The 21645-nt window shown below is 43.0% G+C and overlaps 1 protein-coding gene across 6 annotated transcripts in view; it reads left to right on the forward strand.

The window, feature by feature from the left end:
* The first annotated feature begins 16861 nt into the window (after positions 1-16861).
* The window catches only part of ARFGEF3 (ARFGEF family member 3), an 87982-nt gene continuing 83198 nt past the window's right edge, over positions 16862-21645 (forward strand). For 4 of the 6 annotated variants that reach the window (XM_058419587.1, XM_040057487.1, XM_040057489.2 and 1 more), the window contains exons 1-2: positions 16947-17144; positions 18238-18289. In XM_058419587.1, the coding sequence (XP_058275570.1) occupies positions 17060-17144; positions 18238-18289 (137 nt within the window). In that variant the 5' untranslated portion in view covers positions 16947-17059. Of the gene's footprint in view, positions 17145-18237; positions 18290-21645 lie in introns of all 6 variants that reach the window. The other 2 variants (XM_058419588.1, XM_040057492.1) reach the window with 1 other exon arrangement.

The raw sequence follows: 21645 nt of genomic DNA on the forward strand, positions 1-21645 counted from the left end.
CTTTCACTCACATTTCCAAAACGTAAGAAAAGAAAGCATTAAATAAAGAACTTGTGTCATCCTTGACCTCCTTACTGATTCTGATTTTGTTTATAAGCCCTTTTCCAAGGCTGCAAAGTGGCTATCTTCATGGCAGTTCTAGCAACTGCCTGGCTAACACTGGAACTATTTCTGTAGGAATAGGAGCTTGGTGCAGTGTGTGAACATTTTTTCCTAAAGTCGCTATTACTTGAACCATCCCACCAAGAAAACCCAAGGGGCAGTGTGCACTTGTGCTTGAGGGGCCAGAGGGTTTCACTGGCTTTTAACTTTGTTTTCTTTCAAGATAATATTCTGTTTATTCAAAAATGGGAAAGATTTATTACTTCTTGCAAAGCAGCACGCTTGCGTTTATTGTAACTTTTGTATTCACATCTGATAAATCAAGAGAAGACGCGTCTTGGAAACGATCACATTTGTGCAATATCAGATGCAAAGATGGAAATCTTTTTCACTTAAACTCCCCGAGAGACCTGAGATGTCCCCTGCGCTGACACGATTTTATTTAAACGCAGCGCCGCGGGTGTCTGGGGGCGGCGGGGCGGGGCGGGGCCGGCGGCGCCTCTGCCGCCAGGGGGCAGGAGACACCTGGGGAAAGCTGGGACAGGAATGGGATAATGGGCACAGACACCTGGGGAAAGCTGGGACAGGACTGGGATAATGGGCACAGACACCTGGGGAAAGCTGGGACAGGAATGGGATAATGGGGCACAGACACCTGGGGAAAGCTGGGACAGGAATGGGATAATGGGGCACAGACACCTGGGGAAAGCTGGGACAGGAATGGGATAATGGGGCACAGACACCTGGGGAAAGCTGGGACAGGACTGGGATAATGGGGCACAGACACCTGGGGAAAGCTGGGACAGGAATGGGATAATGGGGCACAGACACCTGGGGAAAGCTGGGACAGGAATGGGATAATGGGGCACAGACACCTGGGGAAAGCTGGGACAGGAATGGGATAATGGGGCACAGACACCTGGGGAAAGCTGGGACAGGAATGGGATAATGGGCACAGACACCTGGGGAAAGCTGGGACAGGAATGGGATAATGGGGCACAGACACCTGGGGAAAGCTGGGACAGGAATGGGATAATGGGCACAGACACCTGGGGAAAGCTGGGACAGGAATGGGATAATGGGGCACAGACACCTGGGGAAAGCTGGGACAGGAATGGGATCCTGGGGCAGAGTGTCCTCCCACTAAAATCCCCTGCCCTCTGAGAGGCTTATCGTGTCCTGGGACCCGCTGGCCAGCACCTTGGAGCCTCCTGAGCAGCTTGGTCATGCTCAGTGGGGCCCTTTCAGCCATCCTTATTTCTGCTCCTCTGGCAAGAAGACAGGTGCCAAGAAGGCCAAGGGCATCCTGGTCTGCATCTGGAATCATGTGGCCAGCAGGACCAGGGCAGGGTTTGTCCCCTCATACTCAGCACTGATGAGGCCACGCTTCAAATTCTGGGCTGAATTCTGGGCCCCTCATTACAAGAAAGATGCTGAGTTGCTGGAGTGTGTCCAGAGAAGGGCAGTGAGATTGGTGAAGGGTCTGCAGCACAAGTCCTGTGAGGAGCAGCTAAGGGAGCTGGGATTGTTTGGCCTGGAGAAAAGGAGGCTCAGGGATGACCTTATTGCTCTCTACAAGTCGCTGAAAGAAGAGTGTAGTCAGGTGGGGGTCGGCCTCTTCTCCCAGGCAACAAGTGACAGGACAAGAGGAAAAGCCCTCAAGTTGAATCAGGGGAGGTTTAGATTGGCTATTGGGAAAAAATTCTTTATGGAAAGGGTTGTCAATCATTAGAACAAGATGCCCAGGAAGGTTGTTGAGTCACCAACACTGGAGGTATTTAAAGACATGTAGATATGTCGCTTGGGGAAATGGCTTTATTGGTGGACTTGGCAGTGCTGGGTTAATGGCTGGACTTAATGTTCATACATGTCTTTTCCAGCATAAATTGTTCTTCTGTGACTCTCTGGCATTTAGGTGCTTATCTCCCCTGAAACTGCAGGCCAAGGACCTAAGGTGTAGTTCCTCTCACTCAGATGTTTTAGACTGAGGCTGAAGTGAAATCTCTGATTGTCCCACCACTGATGATGGAGGGTCACCCAGGCCAGCTCCCACCCAGACACCTGCACCACAGGTGTGTGCAAGGCACAGCCTAGCACCTTTGTGCCTTCTAGTGGGAGTGTGGCACTGCCTTCCACCCCATGGGTTTGAGTTCATTTAGGGACATGGAAGACCCTGTACTGCTGTCCATTCAGTACTGAGATTTTACATATATATGTGTGTGTGTATATTTAACTCCATATTTCTCAGAGTTTTTCATTCCAAAATCTCATGGAAAAATTGGTGTGATAGATGTACAGTTTTTCTTTCCACCAACATTTGCATTTGCTTGCATCAATCTGTATTTCTTGTCTCCATTCCTCCTACTTTCCTGTAAAAGCCACATACATCTCAGAGCTGCCCACACAGCATTGTAGAATCACCATTTTTGTTCTTTCCAGCCTCAGCACAGTTAGCTCTTGTGAAACAGCATCTTTGTTCTGAGGAGTGACATCAGGAGCTTTTGGGATAAACTTAATCACCACCTGCACACCCAGAAGAAGACAGAGTCTGTTTGATTGCACAGCTCCACATTAAAGTCTCCGTTTAGCTTTTATAAATGACTCATCCAACAGCTCAGTTCACCGAGGCCTTATTTCTGAGAGACAGTCTGGTCTTTAAGCACATACTCAAATGAGGGATCACAACTCTAAATTAGCAGCACATGCAGATATGACGCTGGATTAACACCGCATGCATGAACGTCAATACTTTGAGTCATTATTTTCAGGGGCAAATCAGGAGTGCTGCTTCTGACGCAATTTCTCCCAAGCCTGGTTCCACCAGGAGCTGCTTCCACATCTCTCCCTGGCAATGACCCACTTTGTTCTATTATTAAGAAAAGCAATAGTTTAAATAGCTATTATTCTGAGCTCTCTCTGTGCTAGACAGAGAGTAGAAATCTCCAGTTCTTTGTCCTGGAGTAGAAATCTCCAGCTCTTTGTCCTGCTGCAGAAAACTCACCTTCTTCATACCAGTTTAATCACACTTGTGGGGTTTAGCTTCTCCTCGCAGAAACCATGCAGTACCTCTAATTTTAATAGCATGTCTTACTTGAGCTCCTTGCTGTGACAAACAGAGTTGAGTGCAGGAAGATGAAACAGGATTGTGCAGAATGTGGTATTGTAAATGCCAAAGAGTATGGGAGAAAAAGTGATTTAAAACTACACACAGAGTTAACAGATACATGACCAAGAGTAAATATTGAGAGCAGTAAGAAAGGGCTGGGAGATGAAGAGAGAGAACAGGGAAATACTGCTAGGAGAGAGAAGTTTCTGTTTTGGGGAGGGTTGCAGGGAAGTGTTTTAGTTCATGAAGTGTGACAGCATCTACCTGTTTCCCTCAAGTGTTGGTGAGCTTATTTTGTATATACTTTTGTGCTTTGTAGTAGCAAACACTGAGGCACTAGCATTGGACCCATGTACAAAAGAGTGGAGGGATTTAGTTTAAATGCTGTCATTGATAAAAAGTAAGTACTGAAGATACGTGCTTACACAGAAAGAGAGGAATGGTAGGCAGGGGAAAAGTACCCCCGTCTTTTTTGCTGCTCTCTCTGCCTTGTTTACACCTCATACAGTAGATAGCAATTACATTGAAATATAGTCTGTGGTATAGTGTGATCAGTTGGAAAAGTGAGACCACAAGAGACTTTAATTGATCCCTCAATAACAGATGGGGTAATAAAACCTGGGACAATACGGAATATTTGCTGAACAAATGAAAGATCAATTCCCCTTCTGTTGTAGAAACAAGAAAACAGGCAAGTGTTAAAGAACAATCTAAAAGGCAAAATGATGAGGAAAAGAACATATGGCAAAGATGGTAACCGCTAAATACACACAGAGGAAAATGTATGTTTTTAAACTCTCTTTACAGCATGCCTGTTTCTAGTCTTTGCATGCTTTTTTTGCCACCGTTTGTGAAGAAATAATTCCTTGGCTCTCAGTAGTACAAAGCATGAAGAAACTAGGTACAAAATGTAGATTCAGTAAAAGTTTAAAGCACGATAGACAAAAGAAAAAGAAAAGGAGTCTTTATCAAAGTGATCTGAACAAAAATGCTGGTTTGTGTTTTTTTTTTTTTTACCCACACATATTGTTGTAAAGGAGATTATGCAATGTTTAGAGAGTGAATGCAATTAGAAATGGGACAGGAATCAACTCTGTGTAGCCACAGACACTGTACTTTTTAGTGCAGTACCTAAACAGCGTCACCCAGTGTATCCCGTACTCCATTCTCCTGGGAATGGAAGCACATTAAACACGGGAAGCATTGATAAACTTCTCAGATTCTGGAATCTCTTTCAACTACTCAGAGTCTGTTTGTACAGTCTGATGAAGGCCAGGAGGAGGGCAGTGTGTGGACTGAAGGAGCAGTGTAGGACCTCAGCCTAAGAGGGCAGCTCCAAGGACAGCCAGGGCTTGCTTGCTCTCTGTGGGACATGCAGGGCCACATACGGTTGGTGCTTCAGCAGCCCCAAATGATCTTCAGCTTCTGGGCGAGACAAATGGGGAGGAGAGGTACCTAGATCGGTGCTTGCTGCCATCCTCAGCTTGGCACGCTCAGAGCACCCTGGATATGTGCAGTCATCCACATCCAGCAGCAACCGCTCCAGGGATCCCCAGTGAGGAGTTCGTTCCAGACTCAGCACTGAGTGGCCAGACTCCCACTGTGAGCAGCAAGGCTGCCTTTAAACCTGTGCTGGAACTGCAGATTTCAGGGATAACACCACGCCTTCTTGTTCCCTCATTCTGTGCCCAGCTCTTTGCTAGGAAGGTCCCACAGGATTCACTAGGACTGTCCTATATTTAAAAGAAAGATCTGCCAGCTAGCAGTCAGTTGCAGGGATGACAAGGCTGTGGCTCATACATGGGCACTGCCTACTCATGCAGTGGGATATGCAGCAGAGATGTAGAAATCCTCTCTGGGCCCATAGCTGGATCTAGCCTCGTGCAATTGTTTGTAAGATCAAAGTGAGGTCAAACTCCTGGATTTAGAAGTAACTTTTTTCTATTTTTATGTTTGTTCTAAACAAGTATTTATTTTTCTTTGTGCTGAATTTCCTTCTCCTCATGTTATTATGGAAAAGAAGTAAATGAAATTGAGATGTCCCTAATTATCTTTCCCTACAGCTCCATTTGAATACATCACAGTGAATATTATCATTCATGGCAATATAAGACCAACAACATGGAGAGAACAGCAACACTGATGATTATCACCTGGGCTACACTGCAGAAGAGTGTGAACTGTATTCTCAGCAGAGCTTTTTCTGGGTTATGACTCATGCAGAGCCCTGTTTTTCTGCTGCTCTCCCACCTACTGAGACAAACAAGAAAGCCACAATAAACAAACAAACAAACAAACAAATAAATAAATAGCTACTATTATCAACCATAATTCAATAAAGAAATGTAATATACTGGGGCACATCCTGCATGCAGGCACACCAGGATCCTGAATCCAGCATCGCACTTGTGCGATGACCTGTGCCTTTCTCCCTCCCACTCTGAAGCTTCAGTTGAAGCTCTCTTATTTCAGGCCTTCTTCTCATTTGCAGTCATTTACCTATAAGAGTAGGTCAGCAAAGAAGAGAGGTTTTTGAGGACTCTGCAGCCAAAGAAGAGTAGGTGGAGACGTTGGAAGTAAGAGATGAAAAATCCAGAGGAGGTAAGCAATAGGGTAATGCAGAAGCAAGTCTGGGCAGTGGGTGAGAGCTTGCTGATAGTGACTTTGTCACCCTGTTAAGGACCTTTCCAATGATGTAGGTAGGGGTTGTGATTGCAAGGGTTTCAGTTTTCTCTTTTTTAAGGATGGATATGTTCATGTGCCCAATGGAAGTTACAAGAGTGAACCAGCATTTATCCAAGTTTGGTGGAGAGCCTTCTTCTTCATACCCACCATAGCAAAGCTGAGCCTGAGATATTTCAGAAGCTGAACTTGGGGCAATCTTTTACCATCCAGTGACCTTTAAAAAAGTGAATTAATATAGGAGGCATCTGAATATCTGGATGGGAGGGGATATGAGCTCTATGAGCCTGCTTTGTCTATGCTGCAGTTCATCTTTTTGCTGGCTTAATGAAGGAGAAAAATCTTGACATTATTGTAAATTCTTGACTACCTGGAAGTAGAGACTGTGTTTAAAAGGTTGACCAAAATAAGGGACATCAGCATCTGTTTCAGATAGCTGTGCACAACCAGACTTGAAACAGTAATAATAATACAAATACTCAAGTATGACACATTAGGATAAAATGAGGATGCACAGCCAAGTAAGTGACTTAATCTTCTATGAAGCTGCTTTTATTTGGAACCCTTTAAAAAGCTACAATAAATCATTTTGGCTGAACAGGCATAAGCACCTTAAAACATGGCAACAGCTTACCAGTGGCTTGAGTGTTAGGCTTTGGGGCTCATCTTTTTGAAATATTTAGCAGATTTCTCCCATCCAGTCATTTTGTGTTATTTTCTCTTTTTGTAGAGGAGAAAGTTGTGGGGTTGGTTTTTTTTGGTTTTTTTTGTTTTTTTTTTTTTGGGGGGGGGGTGGTGTTTGGTTGGGTTTTTTTTTGGGGGGGGGGCGGTGTTTTTGTGGTTTTGTGTGTGTGTGTGTGTGTGTGTGTGCGCACTAATAATGCAACAGTGAAGTTCTTCCCTCAGGCTGGTTTTATTTTGTGGACGTCTGAAACATTTGGGATCAGATTACATACTGGCAAGTGGGACAATGGCATTGCAGTAATGAGCTGGAGGCTAATTTATAGGCTTTGCAGATGTGAATGCATTACCATGCAAATCATGAGCAGCTCCTGCCTATAAATAAAATAACTTACCTTGCCAAGGTTTGCTGTCCCAAAAATATAATGAGTATTATAAATTTTAAGCAGGTGTCAGATTTCCATTTTCTTTGTATTCTTATTTGTGCTTCTCTAAGGAAGCATTTAAAGATAAAATGTACAATACAGTGTATGGCACAGGCAGTTACAATCTTTGCTGCCCAGTGCTATTATCACCTTTTGCCAACTGCCACTCCTTCATTTGTTAGAAAAACAGCTAGTCAGACTTGTCGGCAGCTTTGAATAATATGTTCCTACACGGTAGACCTCTGAAAAGGAAGGATGAACTGTGGTGAGTGCACTGAGCAGTGGTGAATGCCCGGAACTGTGGCTCTGTCCACAGCTCTGCCTCAGACATAGCTCTTCCTTAGACCTAGTGTGTGGCCTTTGGCAAATCTTTTAAGCAGTCCGTTTCATAATTTTGTTTAGCTAAGAAATAAGCAACATTAAAGTTTGTTTTACTTGTGTTTCCCGTCCAAATATTGTTTTGGGGTAAAGCCTGTCTTTGCTGTCTGTCTGTGCAAGGTAGTTTGCGTTGGCACAGAGTGGGAATAGCTGGTAGCAGAAATAACAACAGAAATAACTTCTGAAGTTACAGCTTCAGAAGGTATTTAGGAATTAGCTCAAAGGTTGAGCTAATTAGCACGAATGGGTGCAAAAATCTAAGGGTTTTGTTGTTGTTGTTGTTTGGGGTATTTTGTGGTTTTGGTTTTCTTGAGACTTGAAGAAAACTTAATAAAGCTGCACTTAAAAATGTGACTTGCTTAATCAAGTCGTGAATTCATGCAGGACTGATGATTTTGACAACTTTCTGCCACTCCCTACTTCCCTAAAACACCTTTTAATAAGAGAAGAGCACAAACAGCAAAACTGAAGAATTCCTACAAGTTTCACCAAAAAACCACTGCCTTGTGGAGGAGAGAATCCCAAAGTATAGCCTTCCTCCCCTAAAGGAGAAGCGCTAAAGTGAACTTAGAGAGAACCTCAGAATTGCTGAATTTTGCTCCTAGTAGAGCTAATAGTTTTTTCTTAAAATCATATTTTTGAGGTTGATTCCAGTGGAAGAAAAACCCTTCTAAAAGTGGAATAGGCCTGCTGGAAATAAGGCTCACTGACAGCTTTGCTTGTTTTATGGACAAATTACACCAAGCTAAGCCTTTGCCATCTGCGCTGCCACCAATTGTAAATGGAAAAACCCCACACCAACCAGACAAAAAGAACAAATCACAAGACCATCAAGGAGATAAAAGAGATTTATATGCTCCACCAACAATGCAGCTTGCACTGAAGATGTTCTTTCTCATGATTCCAACACAAATCACAAGGAAAACAGTTCACACACAACACAGTAAGTTTTCTGCTGAGTTGGAATTTTCTCAAACCTGACCTGACTCCACTAGAGCGTTCAAATGTATTTATATGAAATTATGTGACCTTTATATAAAGAGTGTCCTTAATGACTTTTTATACTGTGGGCATTTCAGGCAGTAAGGTACACTGGGTTGCAAGCCCACAGCCTTGCAACTACTACAGTGGCTAACCACAATATACAGGAACAGCCTTTAAGAAGCAAGCAAGGAAGGAAAAGGATACAGGAATTGCTGCTGCCCTCCTCAGAGTCGAGTGTATGTACACACACTGAAGCATCCAACAACTGCATGGAATATGTGAGGTATGTTAACTTGTGTATTGGGAAAGATTATGGTAGCTGAAGGATTTACTTCCAGTTCTGAAGGGTAAACCATTCCCTACAGTGCTGGTAAGAAGATGTGTCTTCATTCCATGGCCAATAACAGTAAATTAGCTTAAAATAATCTGGCAGAGGCTGAATGGAAACAAATGGAACTTCAATGTTTAATTTTTTTTAAAAAAAAGTTTCATATATTTTGTACTTATAAATCATGGCTAAAGCAACATGACTAAATCTTCTTATTCTGATATTTACATCACTATTCATTAATGGGTCAATGATGCTCTGTTCTTCTGCACCATGAAGATCAGCTTACCCTTGGCCTGGGAAACAACTGGATTAATTTGTTCCCAAATGAAGAAATTATTCAAAGTGGACCCTTGGTACTTAAGAAGATAATGTTTTCAACTTCCACAAAGATCAGAAAACACAGTAAAATAAATGATCAATTTTCTCTTTACTAATTACATGCAACTACATCAAATCAATATTGTATCTGTAATACATATGTCATTTATAAAAGTTGGCTGGCATTATAGGTGGCACTACCTCAAGGTTACCTGGCAACTGCCACAGTACAATCTCACTCTCACCCACTTTATCAAATACTAACTGGGGCTGAAATCTTCCATCTGGATGGGGGCAGAGGTCATTGCTTTGCATTTCAACCAGATTAGTTTCATCATTTCTAGACAAAGACAGCAGATAATATTTAGCCAATTTTAATACAATCTGATAACCTTTATTTGAGAAGATGTCCCTGTTTGTTGGCATGAAGAACTAAAATAAAATGTAAGACTGGCTTATGTATCTGGGTTATCCTTTTTGCTGCATGTCAAAAACTTGTCCAAATGTGTCCAAATGTCAGCAGATCAGCTTACACACATTCAGTAAGATGACTAGTTTTTATCCGTTCTTACAGACCAAATGTGAGAGAGCACATTGCAAAATAAAGGGCTGTGGTAGAAAAGCTGCTCTCTTTTTATATCACAGAGACCCCAAATCCCACAGTTCTGCTGGCTGTAATTGTTTCAACAGAACATGAGGGAAAAGAGTTGCACAGGACCAGTCACATACTAATGAAATCAGTGAGACTTACAGTAGTACAGAAAGCAATATGTTTGGCATATTTAAGATCAAACCATTGAAATCCATTTGTGCTGTATCCCTAAAAATAGTCTTTGTTCTTTAAAGGACCATAATTTTAATAATCTCAAAAAAAGTTTCAATTTTTTTTTTTTTTTTTTTTTTTTTTTTTTTTTTTTTTTTTTTTTTTTTTTTTTTTTTTTTTTTTTTTTTTTTGCTTGCCCTATAGTACTCTGAAGATAACAAGCAGTCCAGTTTGGCTACTAGAAACCAGACGAACCTGTAGCCTTGGTTTTTAGATCTGTTTCTCCCCAAGGTTTTCCATTTATAGACTGAGTATATTTGATCTGGAAGCTACTGAAATTTAAATACAGAGCTCTAGAATGCCATTCCTTGAAATCTCTTTTCAGAATACATGTCGGGAAACACTATATTTCTGCTTGATTTTTCATTTAATGCAAGAGAAATTTTCAAAAAATATACATTTGGATAGTGGTGCTCCCCCTCAGGTCCACAAGTCTGGGTGCTTGTGACTGTTGCTTGTAATAAGAACTTTCGTGTCACTTAGCACTTATCACTTAGCATTGCATTTTCAGATCATGACTTAGAGGTAATTACTGTCTACTCCCAGTAAGGTGGAAGCTGAATGCTCTACTCCCTCTGATTATATTTCCAGAAAGTACATGTCAATAACATGTCAATACATGTCAATAACAATCTGAGCATTGATTTCATGTTGATTAATACTAGTAGTAAAATATAAAAGGACATCACTCAACATACAAGTTTATCAGTCGGTTTATAGCAAACCGGTCTCTTGAAGAACATTCCAAGAAAGCTTCCAAGTGTGTGACTATACCACAGGTCTGCTTGTTTAGGTCAACTTTACTGCTAATATTCAGTTTGAGTCAAATTCAGAAAACCAGTCCTGTGCCCAGTCAGGTGACAGAGGGAGATGTATGAATAATTGATAGTCTTTTCCAAACGAATTGATTCCGTGATTCTGTGATACCTTTGAGATGAAAACTAGTGTCTGCAGGGACAAGAGCAAATGAGGTGTAAAAGATTCTTACACCCTTTGGAAGAGCTTTTGGAGACTGGGACTTACTTCCCTTGAAAGAAGTTCTCACTTATTATTGTGAAGAAAAGGAATAATAAATAGGATCTAAACTATGATCTGAAGTTAACTATCCCTCTTAATTCAAAACATTTTCTTTTAAATCTTTTAAGTTGGTCTTTAAAGCTGGAAAAATAAGAACCATTGACTAACAGTCAAACTATATCTCAGAGAGTTTGGGAGCTGCATGGAGCAGAAGAAGGAGATTTTTGTGTGTGTGTGTGTGTTTATATCGAGTATTATATGACTAAAAAGAAGGCTCTGAATTTAACTATGCCACTATTGCACTGTAAACCTGAGAGCATTGCCCTGAAACCAGGGAATCCATTTCAGATTGATCTATCTGTGACAGAACAGAATCTACATATTTACACTATTAAACATCTATTTTATCTGTCCTTTTGTGTTTCTCTTTACTTTGCACCATACCTAATAAATACAGGGATTTTTCAGGGAGTGATCCTACCTTAAAATTTGTAATAGTGGTGAGAAAATCTATTTATCTATTTCAAAAAGAACATAGTATGTTGAAAACTTGTATAATGTCTAGTTTTTGTAGGAGCATTTCTAGTACTTCATCTCATGTATTTATATGCTTAACACTAAACAGGCAGTGCAAATCACAGTCCATTTCCTGGCCAGTAGAGATGTACTTACTTAGACCTTGCTGACCTTTCTTGACTTTGTAACACAAACCTCTGACAGCTGCAGATGTGATGATGTCCTTGTTTCCCCATAATGAGGAAAGGCCACAGCAGATTTCACAGGAGGCTATGGACACAAATACATATTGTACATTTGTAACTTTCAGTGACCTACATTTCAAACAGCTACATGACAAGTTACCAGCTCAGACACATTTCAGAGACAGCTTCAGAGAGTTTGCTTTGTCCATTTTGCATATTCCAAATATATGATGGCCAGATGATACAATCCTTTTGTATTCAGCCTTTGAATGGACTGCACTTTTAAGCTTTCTTTCCACAGATTAATACTAGGAGAATCCTCCGGATTAGGGGAGAAAAGTGGGACACAAGGAGTCCTTTGAAGTTTAGTTTTCTGGCTGACTTGAAACTCTTGTGATATTAAGGTTAACTCCACAGTTACTTGTAATTTTCTTGCCCCTTGAAGCCTTTTCAGTGGAGTCTGATGGAAAGAAGAGAGCTTTTATAGTTCAAATCTTCACATCACCTTTTCCCATGTACTCACTCTTCTTCACAAACTCTTGTATTTCAGGGTAGAGAAGAACCAGAATTAGTACAGAGAAGGGCAGTCAGAATGACCAAAGATAATTTAGAGAAAAAAATTAAAGAAAATAGTCCACTGTGGACTGGAATAAAAAAAGCTGAGGGAGAACATGTTCAACCCATAATGAATCATGAATGATGGGGGGAAAATAAGGGATGCTCATGCAGTGTTTCTCAAAGAACAAAAGATAGCTAGTTTCAAAAACCTAAGCAAAAAGAAGATAACACTGGTCAAAAAAGAATTTTCTTTTGTTTGCACACAACTTGGCCATAGAACTCACTGCCAGAGGGTGGTTGTGTAGGTCAAAAGCACAAAAAATTTCAAAGGGAATACATTCCCAGAAGAAAAATCTGCCAGGTATTATTTATGAAGATAAAACCCCTGTCTCAGGAAGTGCCTAGTCTGCAATTTAACAGAAACTGGGAGAGTTTAGCATAGGGAAGGGCACTATACTTCTTCTGCCCTTTCTTTAAGACTGCCCAACTAACTTCTGTCACAAATACAACTGCTAGGCAAAACCGACCTTGATGTGGCCCAGAATAGCTGTTCTGTGTTCCTGATGCCTTCTTCAACTGCCTTGGCAATGCTGCAGGGATGAAAAGATTACGGTAAATTGAAGGCAGTTATGGTGATTTTTGGTTTTTGTCTGTCTTTGCAGAAAATATATCTTCAATGAAGTCAGAAAGTCTTGTCTCATATTTCTTTCTACCCTGACATGGATCTGAAGATTTTATATTTGCTTCAACGGTTCTCCACAGAATAAATGCTGTGAGGCCGTACCTGAAAAGACAGCTCTGAATATATGCTGGCTTTATTTACAACTCCCACTCCAGAGGTTTTTTCTCCCTAACTCTGTAATCCTGCACTGAGCAGCACTGGTGCTTCATGTGCTTTGCCGTGCTCAGAAAGGTCATACTTTGAAGGGTGTAGAAAGCAGCAGTGGCTCAGGGAGGACTTCTTTGAGCCCTCAACTCCAGCCTCGCTGTGTAATCAGGCAAACAATGGCAGATGCCACCCCACCATCAGTGGTGTGCTTACAGTCTAGACAACCAAAACCAGAATCCTGACAAGGGTCTTGCTTGTCTGATTCTTGATGCCCTCCGGGAGAGAGAAGAAAGGGTACCTCCATCTGTTATGAGGTGTCACAAAGGTGGTGATGAGCCCATGGTCCAGCTACAGCTCCCTTCACTTCAAAAATTTTTTAGCCATTTATCTTTCATAAGGGGGGTCACATGTACAGAGCTTTCTGAGCAAAACAGAGCTCATGCTTCTGCTGCTGGTCAGCTGGAAAGAGTAATTTTGAAAATCCTGGCTGGCTAGGCATAATTTTTGAACCATGGAAGTAAGTTGTTTTCCTGTCATTAGATGGAATTTCTTAGCATGGTGTAATTAAATTTGTAAGAAGTTCTCAGGGACACAGTCTATTTCTTTGATCCACACTTTTCAGCATCTGCAGTATATACAATGATATGTTGACCAAGAATATTGTTAAAATGGCCAAAGCACAGGTAATACATGAGTGATAATGACTAATAGATTATCTATCTGTGATTATCTCACAGTCTAACATGCTTTTGTCTCACATTTTTCCACCATACTTTTTAATTCTTTCTTATGTTCCCAAAGACTAGAATCACAGGGCAGGTGTGTGCAAGGGCAGTATGGCTTATGCTACCAGAAAATACTAAAAATAGGACCACATTGCCTTCCCTGGCTCCTAGAAGCAACAGAGACATAGTAGCAAGGAGAACTTTGAAGTCAAGTAAATGGTGCTTACTAGCCTGGATGGAGAATTGTACTAATAGAGCTCTATTACTCCAGGTATCTTGAGCAGCTTGGCTTTGCTTACACACTCCTTGCCTGTGCCCAGAGCTGTGAATGTATCTGGGGATATAATCAGTATTCACATAATGCAAAAGATCAGTAGTACTGCCATAGCCAGGTGAGAGCTACAAAAGCACACTGCACATCTGCCACTGCTTCTTAGCGATGTATGACCACTGCATCATGCAGATACCAGCTCTGCATAGGAGCCTTCTGACTTTAAGTTGGACCAGACTTCAGCTGCGCAGAGGACCCAGAGTACTGACTCCTAGGTAGCATCTACCACTGTAGAAGGCTGCTTTTCACAGCCAGAACAAAGCAAGGAAGATTTATGAGCTGTAAGGATGACCATAGAAAGTTTAATTTCCTCTTCATGGCAGAAGAGAGGAGCCTTCATCACCATCATCTTTACTATGTAGCTGGACTTCCAGATATTGTGACATTTTGGGACACTTGCCTTGAAACGGTATCCAGATCACATGATTAAGTATGATCTCCTCCCAAAGCAAAGCTTATCCAGGTAGTGACTTCCTGCAGGACGTGGTTACTGTGTATTTATCAGACTCAAAGACTGATGGACTCCTGTCCATAAGGAAATGGAAGGCCTCAAGTAGAAAGTTTCAGCAAGCTGACTCATGGTGTTCTGACATACATGCTAGGGAAGAGTCATCATGGCTCACTTGTTTCTCCTGCATAATCTTACTGGCAGGCCTTAAGATGCTCTAAAGAGCCTGAAGATAACCTTTGTTTCTCAAAAGCGTATGACATGACTACTGAGAGAAAATGTTTAGCAGTACAGAGTCCATTTTGCTTGAACACATTGGACAACAAGTGAAACACAAATGAACACAAATCTTGGTTCAGTGACATCGAGAATCTGTGAAAAACACTGTAGCTCTGATGAAGATGTCAGCTGCAACGGCTTTCCTGTAGAGACTACAGAGAAATTAACCAGTAAGTTCATGATGCATATAGCTAGAAAAAATCTGAAATTAAAAATTAATTCAGTTTCATCAGTGGTTCCCTGAAAACAAACAATTAATTATTTACTACTTATAGATACATATTTATTTTTTAGTGTTCCAGAGGTCCAAATGAACACTGGTGCGTAATTTCTACATTAAAAAATACCTAAATCACCATCATAGTTCTTTTTGTTGTTTTCCCCCCAGGAAAAAAAAAAAAAGAAAAAACAAACAAACAAACAAACAAAAGGAAAAAACAAAACAAAACAACACAAAAACCCCCCAACAAACAAACAAACAAACAAACAAACAACCCCCCCCCCCCCCAACTTTGGAAAGCCAGAAACTGACCTTCATGCTCATTTCCACTAAGCACACCAGAGTACAAAAGGATGCACATGGGTGGGAAACAATTCATCATCACTTCGACTTGAGCCTTGACTTACAGCATCATATTGCCCTGACAATCCCAGCCACTAGCTATCACCAGGTATTTCAGTCCAAAGTAGGTGGCAGAGCACAGTCAGAGATAAGAAACTTTGGGAAACTACTTTCAATTTCTTAGAGGCTGGTTTATGGCCTAAAATTGGAAGATAAATGAGATATCTGTTAAAGATTGGGGGTTTTGGTGAGGGTTTTTTTGTTTGTTTGTTGGGTGGTTGGTTGGTTGTTGTGCTTTTTATGTTCGGTTGGTTATTTTTAATCTTAGTATTGGAGCAATAGGCTACACATTTCCATCTCCAGCAATAATCTATGCACCTCTAGATCTTTCTGGCATTATTCTAAATTCTTTTCTTTTCTGACAGGTCTTTTACACTCTGGCCTTAAAAGGCAACTGTGGATTATGCATTCATTATATGTCTGAACACAGGATGAGCCCTGATAAGTATGTGGACAAGGGACAGCCATTGAAAGCCCAATATCCTATGGGAAATGCTATGGCTGATTCACCAATATCCTGCCTGGTAATTCACTACTGGTACTCTTCCAATTAGCAGTAGGAGACATAACCACTAATATTGCCAGCTGTCACCTGGAATGCCTTTCTTATCTGCTGTCTTTTTTTTTTTTTCCTCCCCTCCCCACTGTCTGCTTGTTTTCTTGTCTCTTTTAAGAGAGATTCTGCAAGAAGACGAGGACGTTGTAACACTCAATTAAGCGATGCAGTGACAAAAAGGGCAAGTAGCAGATGAAGTAGAGATAAGGCAGGGACAGGAGGTTTGGTGGGTAGGAAGCGTTCCAGGTGTGAGGAGGAAGGTCTGAGCTGGTGGAGTGGCTGCTCTTTCTCCTGAAGGCTGGCTTGTTGGGGACATTAATGTGTGCGTTCCTGTGAAGGTACAGATAGGCAGCCAAGTCGTGACCTGCACTTGCCAGCTAAGGAGAAAGGCACCGATCTCACCCACTTACTTGACCCCACTCGTTCGAGGGTATACCAGCGCCGGCACTCACGCCGGTGCGCTGGCCTGGCTCCCTGCGTCCGCCCCGGTGCGGGAGCGCCCGCGGCTCCGCAGGGCGCTGCGGGACAGCGGGGCTGCGCTGCGGCAGCGCCGCCGGGAGCGGAGCTCCGGACAGCAGGGACCTGCCCCGCAGGCCCGGGCCGCGCTCGGCGGCACCAGCCCCGGCCGGAGCTGCGGGGCCCGAGCGCACGCCCGGCGCCCGCCTCCCCGTGCCCGCGGCGGGCAGGCCGCGCCCGCCGGCGCCCCCGCCCGCCGGTCGCCATGGCGACCCGCCCGCCCGCCCGCCTGCCTCCCGCGGGGCTGCTGCCGCCGCCGCAGGGTCCGGCACCGCCGGCGCCGGCTCCACTCTGCCCCGCGGCTCCTGCAACCCCACCGCCGGGAAGGGAGTCCCTGCGCTCCCGCGGGCACGGCCGGGCCCGCCCCAGCCCCGCTGCGCCAGCGGGGCCTGCCCGGGGTGGGAGAGGAGGAGGAGGAGGAGGGACTCCGCAGCGGCAACAACTGACGTGTCCCCGCCATGGAGCTCGGCGTGATTCATCAGCGGCGGCGGGGCGGCAGCGGGGAGCCGAGCTCCGCTCCCGCGTAGGCGCTGCCGCGGCGGGGACAGCCCCGGCACCGCTCTGCCGCCCGCGCCGCCCTCCTCCTCCTCTTCATCGCCGCCTCTCCTCCTCCCCCGCGGCTAGGCGAGGATCCCGCGGGAGGCAAGATGGAAGAAATCCTGCGAAAGCTGCAGAAGGAGGCGTCGGGGAGCAAGCACAGGGCCATCAAGGAGAGCTGCACCTGGGCCATCGGTAAGGGGCGCGGGCAGCGGCGCCGGGCCGCCCGCGGGGGAGCGGAGCGGGGCAGGAGCCGCCGATGGAGAGGTTTTGTAACGGAGCGGGCAGGGAGACCTCAACAAACTTGTTCTGCGTCGGCTGCTGATCCCCCGGCGGCTGGGAGAGGTCCGGAGCACCTGGGCCGTTCAAAATGCCCGGGAGCTCCGCGCTGCTGGAAGGGGCCGTGGCACCTGCTGCCGGTCCCGGAGAGCATCCGCGTCTCTGGGCTTCCCCACCGCCTGGATCTGCTTCGTGGCTCTTGCGAGGCAGATATACGAGTATCGGTAGCTGTCAGTTTCCGTGTGTTTTGAGGGTGCTGTCTTTTCCTGTAAAGGCCCCCTCCCTCCCTTAAATCGCCGTAAAAAAACCCATGCAGAACAGCTTTTACGCTGGCTTGTGTTCGGGAATCTATTTTAAAAGCCAGAAGTTTTGTTTTACTGGATTACATGAGCTCTTTTATCCTTGCAATATAATGATCAGTGTAACGAGTTAATCTTTCAAGGGAGTACAAGCTTAGGTACATTTTAGCATCCACCCATTTTCAGAGATTGTGGCTTGAAGTGTTTTTTGACACTAACAACGCCAAACACTGATCATCAAGACCCATAATTTAAATCAGCATAACTAGGGTATTTTCAATTGCTTTAATTTTTTGGGTTTTATCCATACATATCTACAACATTCTGTGGCATATCAGACCTGTTGCTGTCTTATTACTGGCCTTTCATCTTGATGTTGCATGGGTTGCCTCATTAATTGCCTGTTAGTCTTGCACAGCAGCCATGCAAGTATCCTCTGTACTGTTCTGGTTTTAGTGGATGTGCTGCCCAGGTGCTGATAAGTGAAAGGGAAAAGATGGTATTTGATGCCTTCCCACTGGGCATGCAATGTCCTGACAGATTTATGCAAAGCTTTGGCAACTCAGGGCAGCAGTGGTTGTTGTTCTGTCAGCTGGAATAGGCATTTCAACTTTAGGATCGTCGGCTTGGAGACTGTAGCCAGATGTATTAACTGTGGTTGAACTCAGAAGTTTCTTTTAAAAGCCCTGTTGTTTCCTTTAATTATACAGAAACTTTGGATTCTCCCGATGCTGCTATCAAGATACCTCCGTATCAGCTGAGGTAAGAACACTGAGTTTGAGTTCTGTAGAGCTTGTGAGTATTAGTAAAATTGAAGCAAAATTTTTAAATTAAAAGTGAGGTAGACAGAGGAGCGGGCTGCATCTATGTGATTTGTATAGTTTGTAGATATACCTATCTAGGCTGGTAGTAGTAGATAATTTTCTGATGAGCCATTGGCCTTTGGCCCTGAATGAAATATAAGGAGATGGGTTAAAATGGGAATGAGTATGTATAGTGGTGACATTGTTTAGAAAGGAGAGCTCTCTTATGGCCTAAAGGGTTTTCCTGCTAAATTCCATCTTTCAGTATAAGCAATGACGCTTCTTAGTTCTTCTCAGTGTATTTGTGTTCTTTTAAATCTAAATCAGGTTTTGTTACTGAAAATAAATATTCTAGAAGCGAAAAAGTTATATCATCATATAGCTAGGATAGTGACTATGAGCTAGATTAATACAATTTCTATGCCTACTTCTCCCTTTAGCCTGCTAGATTATCTTGAGTGAGCCTTCTTCCCTCTTCCCACCTCCATTTATAGACATATAAAATGGGAGAGGTGGCATGGCCCTCCTTTGTCTAGATATTTAAAATCTCATTTTGGAAATTGTCATTGTTATGGAGTGGGTAAATAGGCAAAGTTCCTCACTGTCCTTTCTGACAGAACCATTAGGAATCATCAAAGGAAACTAGCAAGTGCACTGTTTAAAAGAGAAACATGTTCTTTCATACAGCTTAATAGTTAAGATGTGAAATGCTTAGGCTTGCCTTATTAGAGAATGTAATGGATGATGAGAAATTGCATGCATGCAAAAACCACCTCAGCAAATCCATGGAAGAAATTGATTGAAATCTATCAGATGCACAGCTACCCTTCTTATTCAGAAGTACTTCAATCAGGGGTGGTCGAGTTTATAAAGGAGTATGGTAGGAATGTTGCTATATATTTGGCCTGGCCTGTAGTCCTCTTAGATATCCGCTGTTAGCTGCTGACAGCGGGGACTTTTTTTTCTGCTACAATATTACTCTCTTGGGAGTGTTTTTATCACCTCATTATTCCCTGCCCCTCATTTTGTATATTCTTTGCAAGGAAGGTTAGGGATTGAATAGTTAATTCCCGAGCAGCCACCAAACGGGGAAAGAATAGGAGCAGTTCTTCTGCCACTCTAAAATCCTGTCAGTTGCAGTCCACAAGAGGCCACAAATCAAATGGGGGATGGATGTAGCACAGGTCTGGCATGAAACAATGTGTTTCCAGCACAGGATGGAAACAGCTGGGTGTCTAATTCTCAGCAGGCCCATTAGAATTATGTTTATTTGACCCTGTGGCTGGAGAAAACTTGGCTCTTCACCTTCCCATTTATCAGCCTCTGTCTTTAATATGGTGCATGGTCTCTACCTTTAAGTGCTATTGTCATTCCCTATGAATTAGTTAGCTAGCTGTTACCACATTTCTTCCTTTTTCATTTGCCTACTACCTCTTTACAGAGAGGCCTTTCTCTCTTCTTCCTCCTGTGTTCTTAATGATGTATTTGTTTAGTTGGGGTGTTTTTTCCATTGTAAATCCCAATCTTTTTTAAATAAAACTATTACCTTTGCAGGTGTAGCTATGATTCAATGAGCTCTTAATGTTAGACTTTCAGTAGCAATGCACTCGTTATTACTCTATGTTTTGGAAAATGAAAGGTACGCAAGGGGACTTGGACTAAAGCTTTTGTTGTGGGGTCCTTGGTAAGGCTCAGCCACACAGCCTTAAATAGTGTAGGAGCTGTTGCTAAACTTACCCTTCACTCTCTGATAACAAGCTACTTCCAGGTTCTGGATCAGCACACTGGGCCACATCTTGGGCTGGAGTCTGCCTACACGACACGCAAATGATAAAAAAGTTCCCTTGGTGTTTGTTAAAAAGCAGCACCGTGATGACTTGCTTCCTAACACTGGAAAAGAATAGCTGTGAAAGTAGAGCAATGGCTGTGACCAGAAACACAGCCACGATACAGGATGGAGGTGTCCTGGCTGTGCCTCTTTTCTGCTTTCATCTTACATCAGGTGCAGGTTGTATCAGCTGCCGTTACACAGATCCACCTCTGGCTGCTCATCCAGTTGGAATCTTAATCTACACTTCACACTTAGGTTCTCTTCTTTTTAGAACTGAAGGATGAAGGCTGCTCACAAAAATGAGAATGTGTAACTGTATATTCACTTCTTTTTTACTTATAAAATAATAAGCCATTTTCTGCTTCTGACACCCAAGTTCTGGATGAGTAGAGGTTCTTCGTAAAGTTGTATTTTGTAAAATTGCGGCCCTAGTGTGAGAATAGGGAGGACAAGGTATCTGTGCTTTTCCTCAGACTATGACCATTTGATTTCATGGGGTTCTTGACATGTATTATATCAGCTATATACTTACCTCCACTGTAGTATTGGGGTAGATGAGTTCCGTGTTCTATCTTGTTTCTGACCTATCCATAGTTTCATCTTGTGCTACTGAACATGAGGCAGAGCACATTACAGTTCCTTGATGTCTGTGCAATTAACTGGGGGCTTCAGCTGTAGCATTTGCATGGGAGCTGTTTCCAGCAGTTTTCTGGCAGCAGTTTAGATAACACATGCCTGCTGTGTTTGGGAGCACCTTTTGCCTCAAGGGAGTCCCAGTGACTGACCATCCAGGCTGGAATGTAATTATTTAATTAGTTTGATAGAGATCTGTTGGGTATATCTTCAGGGAGCTAGATGAGAGTATTTTGCTGTTAAACTTCCTTTGATGTTAATTGGACTTATGAATCAAAATCCCTGTTAATGACTTTGCATATTGATTCTAGTGAGGGACATTATTTAAATGTCTCACTTCCTAAAGAAATACAAATATCCAACAAATACAGAGTTTCCCATGGAGTCTTGTCAGCTTTGCCTTAAGATAGGAATATGTGCGTGATTTTTCAGTACTTTTAACTAAGGATTAGAGTATTGGGCAAGGGTGTGAGATAGTAACAAAAATTAAAGTGGATCAAGATGGAAATGGCCATAAGTTGCTTCAAGGTTCTGCTGCAGATGTTCCATGAATTCTTGAGAAGGGAGTCACATAACCCATTGGCAACTGGCCTCTTGTTATCTGTCTAGTACAATGATATTTGTCTCTGAATGTGAGTTGTGAAGATTGGATATATACTAAGTGCTTAAGGAAGCTGGGTGGCTGACTTATAAATAATGAATTAGATAAGAGAAATTGATGTGCTTGTGTTTTAATTGGTGAATTGATCACATGGAAAATAGCTTGAGAGACCTTAATGTTGTCTGCCAACAAACAGTTGTTTGCTACTCAGCTGGGCTATATTCACTTCAGTATTTTCAGGACAGCAAAT

The sequence above is a fragment of the Hirundo rustica genome, chromosome 3 (assembly GCF_015227805.2).
Source record: "Hirundo rustica isolate bHirRus1 chromosome 3, bHirRus1.pri.v3, whole genome shotgun sequence".
In the NCBI taxonomy this organism is placed as follows: Eukaryota; Metazoa; Chordata; class Aves; order Passeriformes; family Hirundinidae; genus Hirundo; species Hirundo rustica.